We start from the raw sequence: 17,430 nt of genomic DNA, 5'->3' as shown, positions 1-17,430 counted from the left end.
TCAGTATTATAGGTTCATGGATATGATTACCACAGATGTCTCTTCCTTTCTCTATGCCCATCCTTCACGGTCATAGAGTGGCTTCATGAGCCACCTAGAGTGGCTCAATGTGTCAGGGATGTGGTGAGGAGGGAGACCTTGTGCTCTGCCTCTTATCCATCCAAATCTCTCCCATCATCCCCAGATGGACCTTTTCTCTGTCCCATCATTAGCAATGACACTCTGTCCCTTGGCTGTCTTCCTTGAAAAGTCTTCCAGCTCAGCCTCAATAGCAGGAAGAAAAATTTTTTTCTAAATCATAAAGGAAATCCAGTGACCTCAATAAGACTCCTCTGGCTCTTGGTCCTGGAGCTTCAAGAGGTTTGCTGTTAAACACAACAATATTTTGCACTGCTGTAAAATATCCTCTCTAGGTCGTGTGCCCACTGCTGACTGTGCACTTCCTTGTTTATTGGCATAAGAAAAATCTAACGCTAACATTGTACATCCTAATTCTCTCAACCATTAAAATTCCATATTTACAAAACAGAATTCCCAAAATACGAATAAACTTTTTGTTTATTTAGATGCAAGGACTGTGTGTGTATAAGCAGCTTTTGTTTTCTTTCCTGGTCATTATTGTAGTTCATTGACTTTACAGCTGGGTAGAACTTTCCACGACTTTCTCTCCATTAGTAGCTTAAATAGCAACTTCTGATCCTGCAAGAGCTAGGCCTCACAGAGGAGGCTTTCAGATCACTTCCTGGGCTGGGGATGGAAACATATATCCACTCCTCCTTTCAGGTCTAGGATCCCATCTGGTGCAGACCAGTGCAAACCCTGTGCATACCGCCAAACTCTGTGAGTCCCTACTCTCCCAGGGCCCGTGTCGAAAATTTAGAGTGTCTTCAGCAATGGGGTCTGACCCTCAAGTTTGGGGCCACAAAGGACAATGACAGTAGCCTATATTGCTTTGTACTCTTCTTGTTAGTCCACTGACAACTGAAAGGGAGTCTTTCCATGCCTGCAACTAGGGGCTTTTTGTTAGATGATCTATGGCTCTGGGGACAGGGCATTTTTCCTCAGTGTGGAATTCTGAGTGTGTTTAAATCATCTTATAAATACTGTCTTTGTCTACATTTTTTTCAAACATTCCTATGGATAATTCTGCCTTCCTCCCCCTACCTATGTATTTACCTCCGTACCCCCCGGCGAGGGGAAGGTCCCCCCCCCCGGTTTTTCCAATTTCTCCCTTCATAAAGCCCAGGTCCTACTGCCCCCTTCTCTAGAGATTCCTCTCTATACCCTCACCCCAGTGATCCCATTTTACTTTCATGGCATCTGCAGAGTTACTTCAGGCTATCTACGTACATATCAAGGTTCAGAGTCGGGCACACAACAAATAAAAAGGTTTTTTCCCCCTGGGTCTTTGTTAACTCAATATAATATTTTTTAGATCTACCTCCTTGTCTTCAGTGTTCATGGTTTCATTTTTCTTTACCACTGGCTAATATCTATAGTGTATACATACCTCATTTTTATTATCCATCCATCAATTGAAGGACATTTAGGTTGTTTCTATTTATTTCCTAGCGATTATGACTAGGCCAGCATTGAACATGGCAGATTAAGTATCTGTGAAGTAGGGTGTTGAGTCCTTTGGGCATATGCCAAGGAGTGGTGTGTCTGGGTCATATGACAGATCTATTTTTAGATTTTGGGGGATTCTCCGCACAGATTTCCACAGTGGCTGCCCCAATTTGCAGTCCCATCAACAGCAAATGGCAGCTGCCTGTCACTCACATCCTCACCGGCATGTGACATCAGTTGTTTTATGCATCTCCACCATTCCGATGGGAGTAAGATGAAGTCTCAGAGTCATCTTAATTTACATTTCCCTAATCGATAAGGATGTTGAATAGGCTTTGAACTATTTCTTAACCATTCTCATTCATTTGAGAGCACTCTGTTCAGAGCCGAAGCTCATACTTTTTCTAATTTTAAAAACTGTTTATTATTGTTATGTGTATGAGTGTTTTATCTGCATGCATGTATGTGCACCACATACATTCCTGACACCTATAGAGGTCAGAGTAAAACAATGGGTCCTTTGAGACTGGACCTACAGTTGTGATCCTCCATGTAGGAGCTATGCTGGCCATCACACCTGGGTCCTCTGCCAGAGCAACAAGTACTCTTAAACTCTGAGCCAAACGTACAGCTGTCCTTTCTCCGTAGCCCATTTTAAATTGGGTGGTATGTAATCTTGATGCTGTTTTTGAGTTCTTTGTAGATTCTGGACTAAATGTTCAGAATGCACTTTAAAATGGTACTTTAAATTTTCTTTATGTCTCTGTTTTATTTTAAAATGTATTTTACTTTGTTTTCATTTTTCTTATTCAGGATAGAATTTGTACTCATATAATAGATCTTAATTAAGGGTTCTCCATCTTCTGTAACTCCCAATTTCTTCCCATATCCTCTCCCATTTGGATCCACCCCCTATTAAAACTTTAGGACTGGATCTGTAGCTCTACAGGACAGTCTTTGTCTAGTATGTAAAGGACACTGGGTTCAATCCACAGGTTCATGTATTTCTCCTCCCATTCATTTTATTATACATGTATAAGTATTTTTTATTTAGACTTCCATAAATAGAAGTGCATCATCTTTTTTTTACCAGTTAATGCACTTGAATTTTGTATATCTTAATTTTCTTTTACTCCCAAACTATTTTTTAATGATTTAAGTAATTAATTTGATAGGATCAATAAAGTTCATAATACAAAAAGCATCAGAAATAATACACATTCAAGCAGAATTTTTTGAGACATTCTTTGTGTGGATAATTGCTCATTGCTTCTTAAACCATGAACTCTGGAAAACCAAGGTTGCTACGTCACTGTCTACATTACAATACATAAGGGCCATCAGAGTCAAAGAAAATTAGTATATAAAGACTGTTGCTATGAAACACCTTCCTGTATTACTTACAAAAAGAATATATATTTTTAAGATTTGTTTATTATTAAAAATAAAAATCAAAGAGGTGATCAAAATGTTTATCAGCCACAAGTGATCAATGATAGTATTTAGTACTAAAATACAAAAATTTCTAACTAATGTTGATTATAAGAAATGAAACATTTGAGAAAATAAATAATAAGCACATTTCTCAGAAGGAATAATTACATTATTTATTAGACTTGTTGATTTGATTTGTTTAATGGTCATATTACAATTTCACCTATAGAATTGTGAAAAGCACCTTTGATTATACCTTTATTAGCATGGACTATGTTCATTTATTAGTAATTAATTTTTAAAACCTAGAATCTTGTGGGGAAAAATTATAGGCCGCAGCTGTGGGTTTCCACGCTGCAGCTGGTCCTACATGCAGGAGGAACATCTATGGTTCCAGTGGCCGGAGGCTTTGGCAGCGGCAGGCCCCAATGACACGAGGAAGTCCTTGGTTCCAGAAAGGTTTATTGTCATGGTGGGTGGTAGATGGATCTAGAAGTACACCCCATAAAACTCAGGGCAGTCCCAAGTTATATAGGGAAGGAGAAAGGGGGAGGATCTGGGGAGGATAGGGGGAGGATCTGGGGAGGCATGCTTAATTTGCTCCGCCCTCTGGCCTTCATTAGTATGTAAATCCCTAGGCCCTGAGGCCTCTAGTCACACCCTCTACCTGTGCACTTTGGGAGGGCCTGTAGAATCTGTCCTCAATATGAAGCATGATCCATCTTGAATCATAGTGTGGCCATCTTCCTGACCAACCTAAAAACAAACACTACTATGCTCTGTAGCCCGGCAGTCTAGGATTATGTTACCATGGTCTAAAGAGTACATCCAGTATATGTAAAATATAGCCAGAGTCAAGAGCATTGCTGATACCCAGGTAACTTTGACAGAAGCATTGTCCCTGTCTTAAGAAATGTTTAAGCTGGAAACTACTCACCCATGTGGATTCCCATCACCTCTTGTAAAACTCAGAACAATATCAGAATGTATGTCCAATCTCCTATCAGTGTGTCTTCCATGTAGTGATGACCCAGTTCCCCTGGGCATCAACCAGTCACAGGTCAGTCTCTGACAGTGGATTCAAGATGATTTGCAAGCCTACTGCTCTATGGGATGAAGAATCTAAAAAAGAAAAGATATATAGGGTGATAAAAATAGATTGGTAGGAAATGCAGAGTTGGACATAGAGGGAAGGAAAGCCAGGGACACTAGTGTGACCACTCTGAAGTCTTAACTTCAAGCTGTCAAATTTAATATCTGTTCACCGTCAGGCAAATTGGGAAATACTGCTGCTATAAAACACATTTAAAAGAAAAAAAACCTGGTTTCACCTCTAACATAACTTGAAATAACACTTGTTAAAATATTTTTTTTCCAATACAAAAGCATTGTAGCTTTCTTGGGGAAGATTTGAGAAATATAGAAATATTACAAGGGAAAAATAAAACACCTGCATGCCATCTAGTCAGAAGAATTTTAGTTTCTTTCCATAAACTCACAGTATGTGTACACGTGTGTGTATTTGTTTGTGGGCATCTTTTACGTAAAATGATTTCATCGGTAATCTATGCAGAAAAGAGTACAAACTGGATATCTTGATGAGCTTCCAAGCTGAGAGAGCTTCTGAGAGACTATCCCACTGCAAGAAACGAGTTCTTCAGCTCTTGTTTGCAACCCCATAGGAAGAACAACAATATCAACCAACCAGACTCCCCAGAGCTCCCAGGGACTAAACCACCAACCAAAGAGTACACATGGAGGGACCCATGACTCCAGCTCATATGCAGCAGAGGATGGCCTTGTCTGTCATCAATGGGGGGAGGTCTTTGGTCTTGTGGAGGGTCCTGTGGAGGCTCGATGCCCCAGTATAGGGGAATGCCGGGGCAGTGAGGAAGGAGTGGGTGGGGGGGGAGCATCCTCATAGAGGCATGGGGAGGAGGGATGAGATAGAAGGTTTGCAGAGGGTACACCGGGAAATAGGATAAGATTTGAAATATAAATAAATAAAATATCCAATAAAAAAGAAAAATCTATCCCTTCCATTATCTAGAATTTCTTCCATCTCTCCTCCTTGCCACCCCATACCGACTCTAGTGAAACCATGTAACTCCATGTGATTGTTCCTAATCTCTGTCACTCAACCTTATGTTCATGAATTATACCACAAGATTGCTCCTGGCAGTTGTGTCACATGTCCTCAGCCTTTACCCTTGTCTGTTTCATGCGTAGAACACTTATCAATATCTCCCATTGGATGAACATTGGATAGCTTTCAGATTTGGGCTAACTGGATGCTGTTGTGACCCTCTTGGTGTCTTTAAGTCAAACTTTGATTGAACATTGCATGCATATAACTCATGTACATGTAGCTCTAAATTACGAAAGGATGAGCCATCAGTGCACACAAATGACCCAACCACCCACATCCAGCACCTCTCTGTGGTTTTAGTGTCAGCTGAACCTGTTATAGAATAGATACGGAGGTTTAAGATGACTTTATACGGAAGGTTGTTCTTGAGTTTGTTTAGTAGATGCAGTTTAAAATAGAAGTCTTGGAAGGTGGGACTGAATCTGGGTTAAGGCAGCATGGCTCCTGCTGTTCACCAAGGAACTGCATTGTTTTCAACAGAAAGGAAGGTCTTTTATCAGCCCACTCCACTTTGGCAGCCGGGAGACCCTACTTTGTCTCTGTCCACTTCTTGATGGCCACACAGCCTTTTCAGAGTCACTCACCACAACTCATATTCTATGTCTAGTCTAGTTTTATTGCAAATTACCTCCAGGTTAGTAAAAGCTCTACGTTTTTATGTAAATATTTTCTCTGGTGTTCCAGGCTCAAAGTATTCCTATTTTCTTAAAGAAATCTTGTCCTCTCAAGGGATTTTCATTCTCTCTTTCCTCTCATATCTCATTGACCTGCAGTGAAGCAGCTTAATATCCTAGCATATTTCATGTTTTATTTTGTAAGTTAGGGATCTTTTTTTCCCTGTTTGCTCTTTGCTACCTGTAAACCCACCCCACGCTGAGACAGAGGGAGGAAGAGGCTAAAGTTGGAGGGAAGCTCCAGCTCAATTCACACATAAAGACAAACTTATGGACCCTGAGACCTCAACCTCCATAACATTTTCTGGTTCACTAGACTAAGATTTCCCTGTAAGTAAGGAGCATCCACAGAACCAGGCAGTTTAGCTGACACTCATGTCACTCTCTGGGGACTCAATGCTCATGGGGCTCAAATTCTTGATTTTGATATAAACATCAAATCTTTCTAAGGTGATATATTCTAACTGTATTAGTTTGCCTGGAAGTATTTATTTATATGTCAGGCTATTTGATAGTATAAATTTATGTTTTGATTCTATTTGATCGTATATATGATTCTGTTTAATTGTGAAATACACAATTGATGAAAATTACAGAATAGTACAGTCTATGAATAAAAGGGTATATTGGTGTATAAATAAATCCTCACCAAGCATAAAACAAACTAAAGGTAGCATAACCTAAAAGGTAAGCCCCTAGGAGATACTGGGCATTCTTAGAAGATGTGTGTCCTGTACTATATCATTGGCTCTCTCTGTCTGTTTGGTTGGTTTGTTTGGTTTTAATATTCTATGTCTTTTTCCTTTGGAAAGCTAAGGAACAAGAGATGCCTTTCAGATGGAGAAAATCAAAAACAGTGTGGACACTTAACTGAATCTCAAATGAATGCAGCTTCACTCATACTGAATCGTCTTCTCTTTTCCTTTAAGACCTCAACAGCCACTGTGAACATAGTGGTAACAGATGTCAATGACAACGCTCCTGTGTTTGATCCCTATCTGCCCAGGAACCTCTCTGTGGTGGAGGAAGAGGCCAATGCCTTTGTGGGTCAAGTCCGGGTAAGAGGAGTCATCATTGAGCTTAAGGGTTGTTTGTAGGAACCTAATTTCTTACACTGTAATTTTGAAAAGAGACACTTATCAAGTAATCTACAAATGACTTCATGACCCTTTGGTAGTCAGATCCTGTACATTTGATTTTTTTATTTGCTATATTTAATGGCATTTATATAATTTAAACATTCGCTAACAGTAGTTTTCCTTTCTGACTTAACCCAAGTAATTTTATTTTCAGGAAAAAAAAATATATTTAGAAGAGCTGTGTGCTTTAGTGTACAGTTAGATTTAGATGTGGACCTTCCAAATGCAAAATATAGAATGCTTCATGTGAATTCATTTCATATTATAAACCTGACTTTAGATTCTACTCGTTGTTGTATATTCTGCACACTCTAGGATTAATTTCTAGCTGTGTTCTCCCACTTCCTGTGTATACACGATATTCATTTTCTGCAGTAATGATCAGTGCCAGGGAAGAACCCAGAGATTTGTGTATATTAATGGAATATTCATCCACTGTGCACTGAGCCATAACCTCAACTCTGTAGGTACTGTTGGCAAACTACCTCATTTTTATTAAGGTATATCCAGGTTCCTACACTTGCTCTGTGCTTAGTCTCTAGCATGGCTCATGGTTTAGAAACCATAGTACAAGGGATATCTAGAGACAGGTAGTATCCTCTGAAGCTCCTCCTGGAGATAAAGCATGGAGGTGTTCTTGGTGGCATTGCTAAGACTTACTCCTGGGAGACAACTGAGGTAAGTAACATTATAAACACAGGATACTGACTTAGTGCTGCCTGTGCCCTGGACTACTCACTGACTGACCAAACCTGTCCTTGGGGGTTGGAGATGAGGTGGTACAGAATCAACAACACATAATTTAGAAGCAGGTGAGAAACGCCATAGTAAGCTCATCTGAACACTGCTGCAAACTCCTTTAATACCATCCACCTATGTCCCATTGGTCCCAAGAAAGCATCTCTTTTAAATAGCAGTTCTGATTGGCTGTCCTTGTCTGCATCAGCAATCTTGGGTCTCTCAGGAAGTCTTCAATTAGGTCCTCCTGTAGGAGATGTCTTTGCATCTCCTTGGCCCCAGCATTTATGTAGAGATGGCCACCACTGTTTCTCCTACATTTAGCTCAGGTTTTAGTAAGATAAGGCAGTTCACTGATGTGAGCATCGGTGAGAAAAAACATGACACAGTCATAGAGCTGAGCTGCCTGCCCATGTCTGGATCCAGGAACAGGAAAAAAAAAATGTATCTCTTCTAAAAGAATGCCAGAAGGGAGACCTGGAAAGGGGATAACATTTGAAATGTGAATAAAGAAAATATCCAGTAAAAGAAAGTAAAAAAAAAGAATGCCCCAAGGGACTAAAAAACCTCCTGCAAGGTTCCACCTTTCAAAGAGTCCACCATTTTCCAGTAGTACTGGCTTGGAGATAATCTTTCAGCATAAGGACTCTGAATGAGAGTCAATCACCTAGACCCTAAATCCAAGGGGTCAGGTCCTGTTCTATCTCTCTTTGTGCTTGTTTTTTCAAAGGATTCTGGATGGCTCTCTAAATAGACATCTAAAATTCTGCTGCTTTTTAACCAAGGATAAAGACTAGTGTTCAGTAGAATCTGCTGACTATGGAAGAAGTTTTCTTTAAATGCTATTATAGACTTTAATAAGACTTTCACGTCAGGTCCTATGGTTTCCCTGTCATTGTTATGTGTGTGTATATGTATGCTTCTGTATGCATGTATGTATGTGTGTGCACATGCATGGCTATGTGTGAATGTGAGCATTTCTGTGTATGTGTGTATACATGTGTGTGCATGTACATGCATACATGCTTGTGTGTATGTTATGGATGTGTGCATCTGTGTATATTTGTGTATATGTGTGTCCCTTTGTATGTGTGTGCATACGTGTGTATATGTGTGTGTATGCATGTATCCTTGTGTGTGTGCATGTGTGTGCATGTGTGTAGACACACATGTGCATGTACTTGCATGTGGAGCGCTAGAACTGGAGGTTGATGTCAGCAAAGACCCTGGATTGCTCTTCCACTTTTTTCAGCATGGCAGGGTCACTCAACCAAATCCAGAGATCACTGATCTGTCTAGTCTTCACATCACCTGTCATGTGTGCAGATTGTGATGATCGAAACTCTGATCTTTGCACTTCCAGAGCAAGTACTTACACAAACGGCCACCTCCCCAGCCCAGGTCCTGAGAGTTTGATTGGCTAGTTTGAATCTATTCTTTCTTTTTCCATTGATCTGCCAATACTCTGACTGCCAACTCTATGGCCATTATCACTCTCAGTCCCTGTCTCCAATCCAGGAGAGAGCATATTTTGCCTTTTCCTTTCACTCCAATGCACTACCAGGGAGAGCCTGGACCACTGTGATGTTAGGGATGTCACATCACCAACTAGAGAGCAGATGTGAAGCCATTCATGTGATAGCTCCACTGCCTATGCCATCTCTAGTGTCAAGTACCACACGTGGATTCTACAAAATAGATAAATAAATAGATAGATAGATAGATAGATAGATAGATAGATAGATAGATAGACAGATAGATAAAATACATTACAAATGACAGAAGATTTAGATAGAAATAGTTTCTTAGGGGTTGAGGAAATGGCTCAGTAGGTAAGGACCCTTGTTGCATAACCACATGGCCCTGACTTTGAATCACCAGATACCACATAAAAAGCCAGATGTAGCCGTATTGTACCTGGATCCCAGTTGTATGGGAAACAGAGAAAGAATGATCACTGGGGCTCGTTGACTCCCAGCCCAGCTCCAGGTTCCATGAGAGACAATGTCTTCGGGGGGATAGGACAAAGAATGCTAGCACAGGACACTCTGTATCCTTCACTGCCCTCTGCAGTACCCATAGGCACTCTGTAGTGCACATTCACACATACATGGGCATACAGCCCATAGATAACACACACATATTAGCTTATTTTTAAAATACCTTGGCTACCTCAAAGGCTGGGCACTCCTAAATCTTCCCCTGCTACCCCAGGCCCAATCTGGACGTGGCCAGTGGACACTTACTGGAGATCTCACATGGCTTGTTGGCTTTATTTCTTGCTGCTACTGCATCCCATTTTCTTCCCCAAGCCATGGTGATTCTCCCCAATTTTCTCTGCATCCTTGCCCACACAACTCTAAGTGACCCGCCTCGTGCTCAACCATTGGCCATTGGTATCTTTATTGCTCAATCACAAAACAACTGGGGACAAGGACCTTCAGCAACTGGACATGCAGATTCCCAAATGAACCAAAGCATTAGAACCAATCACCAACACACACACACACACAAATTTTAGTACAATAAGATAGGACTACAGTGAGGTAAAGACAAACATATGAAGAAAATACCCAAAAAGAGGTAGTCATTAGCCCAGCCACCACGTAGAAAACAGGTGATAAATATCAGAGTACATTTGAAGGAGAGATAGTACACTTGTACCAGAGCTGCACCCCTAAAACCTCACTGATTCAGGAAAACTCACGTAGTCAACCCTGAGTCATGACTACAAATACTGAAGGTAGAATGATATATTGTAGCCTTTCTTTATCCATCATAAGCAAATGGGCACACTATTTTATGTGGATAAAAAAAGAGATGGTAGACGCTAACAGATGGATACTGACCAAGCATGGCAAATACTGTGACAGGTGGGCACAGGATGGTTTCTACAAGCCACCAAGAAAGGTGACAGAAGTCTATATTAGAGTCTGCTATGGAAACATCATGTTGATGCTGAAAGCGGCATCAACAGTGGATGGGTATTGGCAAGAGGAACACAGGGTGGTCGGGAATCCCCTCCAGAACAGCCAATACATCACTTAAAACAGGAAGTGCGAGCGTGGCACGCCATATTTATAATAAAGCATCCCACAGCATTAAGATTTGTAGACCATGTTTGTTGAAGAAAATTCCGAGGACTCTAAAGAGTTATAAGATGTGACATTAGACGTGTAGGTGACAGAGATTAATTACTGTCATGGAAGACAATAGTCAAGGAGAAATAGAGGTTAAGAATCCAGTCATGAGACTTTGGCTAATCACTGATGAGTGAATTACATTATAGTCTCCACTCTGAAACACCATATTGTTTGAAACAAATTCTTTCAATCGCATCGTGACTATTTATATGAAACAATATTCAATTATTTGTGGAAATTATCACTCACACTTCATTTAGAATTAAAGAGATAGAGGCAATACGCAGTCTATAAATAAAAACATGAGTACGTGCAAATTAGGTTGTCAATTTGTAGGTAACTTTTTTTTTTTTTTTTAAAGATTTATTTATTTATTTATTATATGTAAGTACACTGTAGCTGTCTTCAGACACCCATATGAGGGCATCAGATCTCACTGTAGATGGTTGTGAGCCACCATGTGGTTGCTGGGATTTGAACTCATGACCTCTTGAAGAGCAGTCAGTGCTCTTAACCGCTGAGCCATCTCTCCAGCCCCTGTAGGTAACTTTTATTTTCTTCTTTTTCACTTTATCATTCCCCCCCACCCGGCGATTTCTGAAAAGGTATGTCATTAGCCCCCTCCACTGAGTTGTTCTTGTGTTTGATGAGGCATGGTCTAGAAAGCCTATTTCAGTTTTGAAAACTGAAATATGAACCTAGGAACCATCCTATGATGCAGTGAGTGTATTTGGCCATTCATTAGGCTGTGGCATTTCTACACAAAACTAGAACCGTCTTGAATGTACAAAGAAGAGATAAACATCCCAAATAGCTCTACATACGTCTGACTCTGCAGCTCCGGGAGCGTTGTAATATTCTTCCAATGGAATTTTGATGCCTCATAATGGAATCCTGTTGCTACCTAATGGTAATTATATAATACATTAATTTTACTAAATGACTCATGATCTCCCTGTAAAATTTAATTTTAATCGTCACCGCACACTATTAAGATAGACTCAAACCCAGGATACATATGGTTAATTACCCTACTAAGCTTGAGTTATTGGTTTCTGCTTATGTTCCTCATGGTGTTTCCATATGAAGAATCCGCTGTTTGAGATCCAAAAGCTGAAAGAATTTCTGTTTACTTTTTAAAGAGTTATATGGTAACGAGTATGTCTTAAACAATATTTAAGATTTTACATGTCCAAATTATTTCATTGAACCATCATTAATAGAATAGAATATAAACTACCAAGCAGAGAATATTAATGAGGATCTTACAATTCACAAGTAAGCATTGGAGGTAAAAAAAAAATAAGCTTATCAATATTTTCTAACTGCTTGAAGTAGGAAAGTAGTGATGGAGGAAATATATGCAGGATAAAATGTAGTCACACAGTATCAACATGTACATGTCCAATTGGTGTGTGTGTGTGTGTGTGTGTGTATGGGTGTGTGTGTGTGTGTGTGTGTTTATTATTTATAAAAGAGATGGAAACACATTGCAATGGTCTAAGGTGGTCAGGAAAGGGTGCATTAGTTCATTCTTAACCACTAGTGACAGTGTGATGAGAAAAATGGAACCAAGATTATGAAGCAGTAAGCAATTAAAACATGATATAATTCATGCGGAGTTCTGGTTTAAGGTCACTGAAGTTGAGAGTCACACATCACTGAAGATGTGCTTGAACTAGTCCTGATACCCAGTGAGTCGTAAGATCAGTGGGGATCAGGGGTGCTTATAATCATGTATCTAGATCACTCCCAATGAAAGGACACTGCTGGTTTAATTTGGGGTTGGCGGGGGAAGGTGGGTGGTCTCTGTCATGGTATTCCACAAGATAGCATCTGCTGCAACATTTTACAATAGGCAAAACCGGGACCCTAGAATTTCCAGTAGTGACTACAAGTTATCTTGCTTAACACAGTGGATGCTTCGGCCCATCTCTGTGTGGTTATGTAGGTTAAGCGGGGTTAGAGAAAGGAGAAATGAGGACGGAAGACTCTAAGCTCACACCCCAGGTACCTAGCCTCTGTAGTTGCATCTCACTGAAAAAAAAAAATATCTGAAGGGCCAAACATCTTCAAATTCACAAGCAGCATGTCTGTCTATTTCTCAGAGAACCCCCGGGCATAAACATGCACAGACCACATCAGGGAAGGCAAACTCAGGAAGAACATTTCCTGTTCTGTTTAAATTGGGTCTCGGCATTGCGTACAGCGTAGAAGACAACTCCTAGCAAACTTCCCATCATAATCCACCACACTTTTACATCCCTATAAGACAAACAGAGCCCTGAGTCAACAAAACATCCTTCCAGTTCGAATGCAAAGCTGTTGCGTTTATTTAACCTAAAATCAAGGGCGTTTCATGGGAGATTTGTGTGCTAACTCATCACCAGGATATAGTGTAATGATTCATTTCTAACCCCTTAGAGCAGTTTGAGAATCATTAGTAAGCTGTGGTGTTCAGAAGGGAAGGGGCCGTGTCATTCTGAAAAGAAAATTCATGTTTCCTTCAACTGTACATTTTAATATTAAACAAAATAAATCTGAACCTCTGGGGTCTGTCGCTGATGGATGTAGCTGTTGTCTCTCTGTGAGGGGTTCTGAAAATGGAAGGAAGGTAGGGAGCTTTAATGAATCTTCCCTTATTTTTCGTAGCTCAGCATGGCACTCAACAGTGCCTCAAACTGTAATACTTCTTTTTTAAGTGGGCCACAAGTGAGGAGCTTTACGTGGTCTCTTGCCAAGTCAAACAATATAATGCAGACACCGCTACGCAATCCCCCCACCAACCACCACCACCGCCGCCACCATCACACAAATCACACAATTCGAAATGTTGGCGATGTCTAGTTCAACGATGCTACCTACAAGCTTATGTATAATGAGATTCATCTGCTGCCTGTGGCTATTTTTAGAAACTTGACCTTTCGATGATTCAATGACTACTTTCACAAATAGATTTGAAATGTATGGCAGTGGATTTTCCAGTACTTATTTAGATCCCAGCCTTTCACCAGTTTTAGTCTTATTAACACCTGTTAGAACAAATGCATGTGTCGTCATTTGTACTGCTATGTATACATAAATATTTTATAATTCTAGAAACAGTAAAATGATGGTTCACTGCAGGCTGATAGTCAAGGCGATAGTGCAGGCTGAAGTGCTTATCGGAAATGTGATCTCTCGTCCGTCTCTTTCCTAATACGTGCTTGCTTCTTGTTTTCATGTTTGATTACATCTGATATGTTCTATTTTCTTAGAAACTTTTGAAAACGTCTCCTAAATTGCTCTTGTGACTCTGTGTATTCCTTTGGAAAAGCCTCCACTCATATCAAGCCCCGTCCAGATGCTGATGACTCCCACAGCTGGATCCTGAGCTTTTTTTCTAATAGTCAAGCTTTCTCAAATAGAGCTATGCCTTCAAAACAACCTTCCCTGAAAGTGTTCCTTCTCCATAGTCCACCCCTCAGTTGATCCTCCCCAAAAGAACTGCCATGAAGCCATCAATACTGCTTCATCATCAAAGCGGCCAGTCACTAATACTGATTGACCCCTGTTTAGGTTGACAATTATTTTATTGGCTTATTTTGTCTCTTAATAACCATGTCAGGGTCATATTTTTTTTTTTACCTGAAGTATTATTATAACCATGAGAGAGTCTTGACTAATTATTGTCATTTGACTGCTAGGATATTGTGACTAATGTAATACAGCTATAAAAAGCTGGTCTCTGTCAGCATGCCACGAAGAAGCCATACCCTAACAATTTTGATAGTTCACCCATAATTGTCCTAGCCTATTTAGTTATTCCTGTGTTAGTTCATTTTGATTGTATGCATAGTTGTATTGAACAGCACCCACGAGATCAATGGAACATACATTCTGTGTTTGTGATGGGGTTTCTAGAGAAGACTGATAAGGAGTAGAAACCATCCATCTCAGAGGCTTTGGAAGTAGAGTTAAAAGGGAAATAGGGGGCAGGGGAAAGCTTGCTGGCACAGATACTCGCTCTGCTCCCCACACACCAGGAGGTCAGCTCCTAGACTCAGACTCAACCAGTCCCTCCCAGCCACAGCAGGTTGAAAACTTTGGGTGTGAGCTAAACTAAAACAAATCTCTCCTCCTTTAGGCTGCTGGGTTTCCAGCATTTGTCATGGCCTTGAAAAGGCTGTTAACACACCTGCCCCTGTCCCCGGCCCGGCCCCCTGCCACCCCGCTTCTGTACTTGCCCCAACCTATCTCAACCCCCTGCGCCACCACCCCTCCCCCCATCCTTGTCACCACTCTTCTTTTATTTTTTTTCTCTATTTTTTTTTTTAGGCTACTCATCCTTAAATTTTTCTATCACATATACTCACTCCTAGAGAAAAAAAAACACACAAAAAAACCCACCTTATTGGAGACATTTCTATAGACTAGTTATGACCTTCTCATAGGCTGCATGCTAAAATATATTCACATCCATTATCTAAATTATTTAAATCACAGACTGCATTATTGATCGATCATAGAAAGGTCAGTATCCTGAGTCTGAGCTCCCAGAAACATGCTAAATTATCTATGATGAATGAAGTTCTTTAAATTTGTTGTTTTACACTGAAATTCATGGATTGTTGGGAAGAGACTTAATGCCACATGTATAGTGCATGTCAACTTCTAAATGAACATGTTTGACATATTAAGCAAGCATACCCATACACATAAGCATTCTTGAAAAATGAGAACATAGTTTAGTATTGCTCACCTATACAGTTTTTGAATTTTGGCAAATGACATACTATATATTTAGTTGACTTTTAAAAGAATTGTTAGCACAATTGAAATTGGTGGTAGGCAGGTAAGAACAACATAATATACCCCTTTGCCCAATCTTGGAACAAAGCAACAGTAATGGAGGATTCTCTCAGGTGTAAAGGTTATTTGGAAAGAAAGTATAACTAGCAAGCTATTAGCCTGAAGGGTCATTTATTTTTTAAAAAAAATTTCCCATTTGAAATGTGTATCAGGCTAGGGAGATAGCTTAGTTGGTAAAGTGCTTGCACATAAGTATGGTGACCTGAGAACAATCTATAGAATCTACATCAAGAGCTGACATGGCAGTGAAGAGTGGTCATCCGAGCACTAGAGGGCCAGGGGCAAGTAGATTGCTAGACCCTGCTTACTAGCTGGTTAGCCCATCCTGAACTGGTAAGTGCCAGGTCTCAGTAAGAGACCCTGTCTAGGGATCTGAAGAGATTGCTCAGCAGTTAAGAGCATTGGCTGCTCTTCCAGAAGCCCAGAATTCAATTCCCTGCACCCACAGGGCAATTCACAGCTGTCTGTGACTCCAGTTCCAGGAGCTCCAACACCATCATACAGACACACATACAAGCAAAATACCAATATACATAAAAATAAAAACAAATTATTGAAAATGCTTTTAAAAGATACCTTGTCTAGAATTAATAATAATTAATAATAATAAAATAATAATAATAATAAAAGAGTCAATAGCTCCTGAGAAAAAACACACAAGGTTGACCTCTGTCTTTTATGTGCTTATACAGATATGTGGATGTACATGCACAGAGCCCCACACAACATGTTTTTCTTCAATTGTTTGACATCTACTGAAGAAGAATTAGTAACTATTTTCACCTCACAGCCTTGCTCTATTCATCTTGCCGTACCATTCAGCGTAACATTACATATTTATAAGATCCTACTTTACACAAATTGTATTCCTGTTTTATAGACTGGTGAGAATTCATGGCTCATACACTGATTTGGATTCGGCTCCCATTCTTTACGAAGGCGACAGCTACTCTTAATTCCCCTGAGGACTACACAGCCAGAAATAAAAATGGCAATCAACTCTTGGGTACATAGACACAATGCCAACTATTCTGAAGCGCCGTATTGACCACAGCTTCTTTTCCTCATGTATTTAAAGAAGCAAATGCGATGTTACATCAATGTATAACTAACTCATTGTATAGCAAACACAGCTGTGAATGCAGTGTGTCTCTATAGTGAGCCATGCCACAACTATGTGCCCCACTCCTCAATGCAGGGACCTTCATCTCCTGGCACTTGACAGTTGCTGGACTTTGTCCACTGGTGCAGACTCTCCACCAGATTGAGCTTCTATAGTGACATAGTTTGGTTGTGTCTGTCTTTTGAAATATATGTAAACAAAACCGTCCAAGGAGCACATGGTGGTGGTTGTTGTTCTTTGTTCATCTTTGCTGTGACCCGGCATCTTCCTGTGTCTCTTATTTCACTTTTTGTATTCAGCTGCAAGCTTGGCTCATTTCCCCACCACACTTCTGATGCATATGTGAGTGGCTTTGTCTCGAGGATGTTCTCTCCATCAGTCTGTGAATAGTTTCCAGTTGTTTCTCTTCATGTGCATACATGTACGTGAGTTTCCAGGTCACACACATGTGTGTGTGTGTGTTTGGCTGTGTTGGCAATCACAGCTTGCTTGCCAAGGTGACTGTTCGAGAGTCAGCATGGTGACCATCAGTATCCTGCTATGTCAGTCTTCTACCAACAAAGTACAACATTAGACACATTACACTATGGCCTTAGTCATCACTTCCCTG

At 40.3% G+C, this 17,430-nt stretch overlaps 1 protein-coding gene across 1 annotated transcript in view; it reads left to right on the top strand.

The window, feature by feature from the left end:
* Positions 1 to 17,430, top strand: part of Pcdh15 (protocadherin related 15) — a 537,968-nt gene that overhangs the window by 308,921 nt on the left and 211,617 nt on the right. The window contains exon 16 of the mRNA XM_028773900.1: positions 6,756 to 6,884. Within this exon, the coding sequence (XP_028629733.1) occupies positions 6,756 to 6,884 (129 nt within the window). The remainder of the gene's footprint in view (positions 1 to 6,755; positions 6,885 to 17,430) is intronic.

The sequence above is a fragment of the Grammomys surdaster genome, unplaced genomic scaffold, assembly GCF_004785775.1.
Source record: "Grammomys surdaster isolate TR1022 unplaced genomic scaffold, NIH_TR_1.0 237, whole genome shotgun sequence".
Taxonomy (NCBI): domain Eukaryota; kingdom Metazoa; phylum Chordata; class Mammalia; order Rodentia; family Muridae; genus Grammomys; species Grammomys surdaster.
This window is presented reverse-complemented; position numbering and strand designations above follow the sequence as displayed.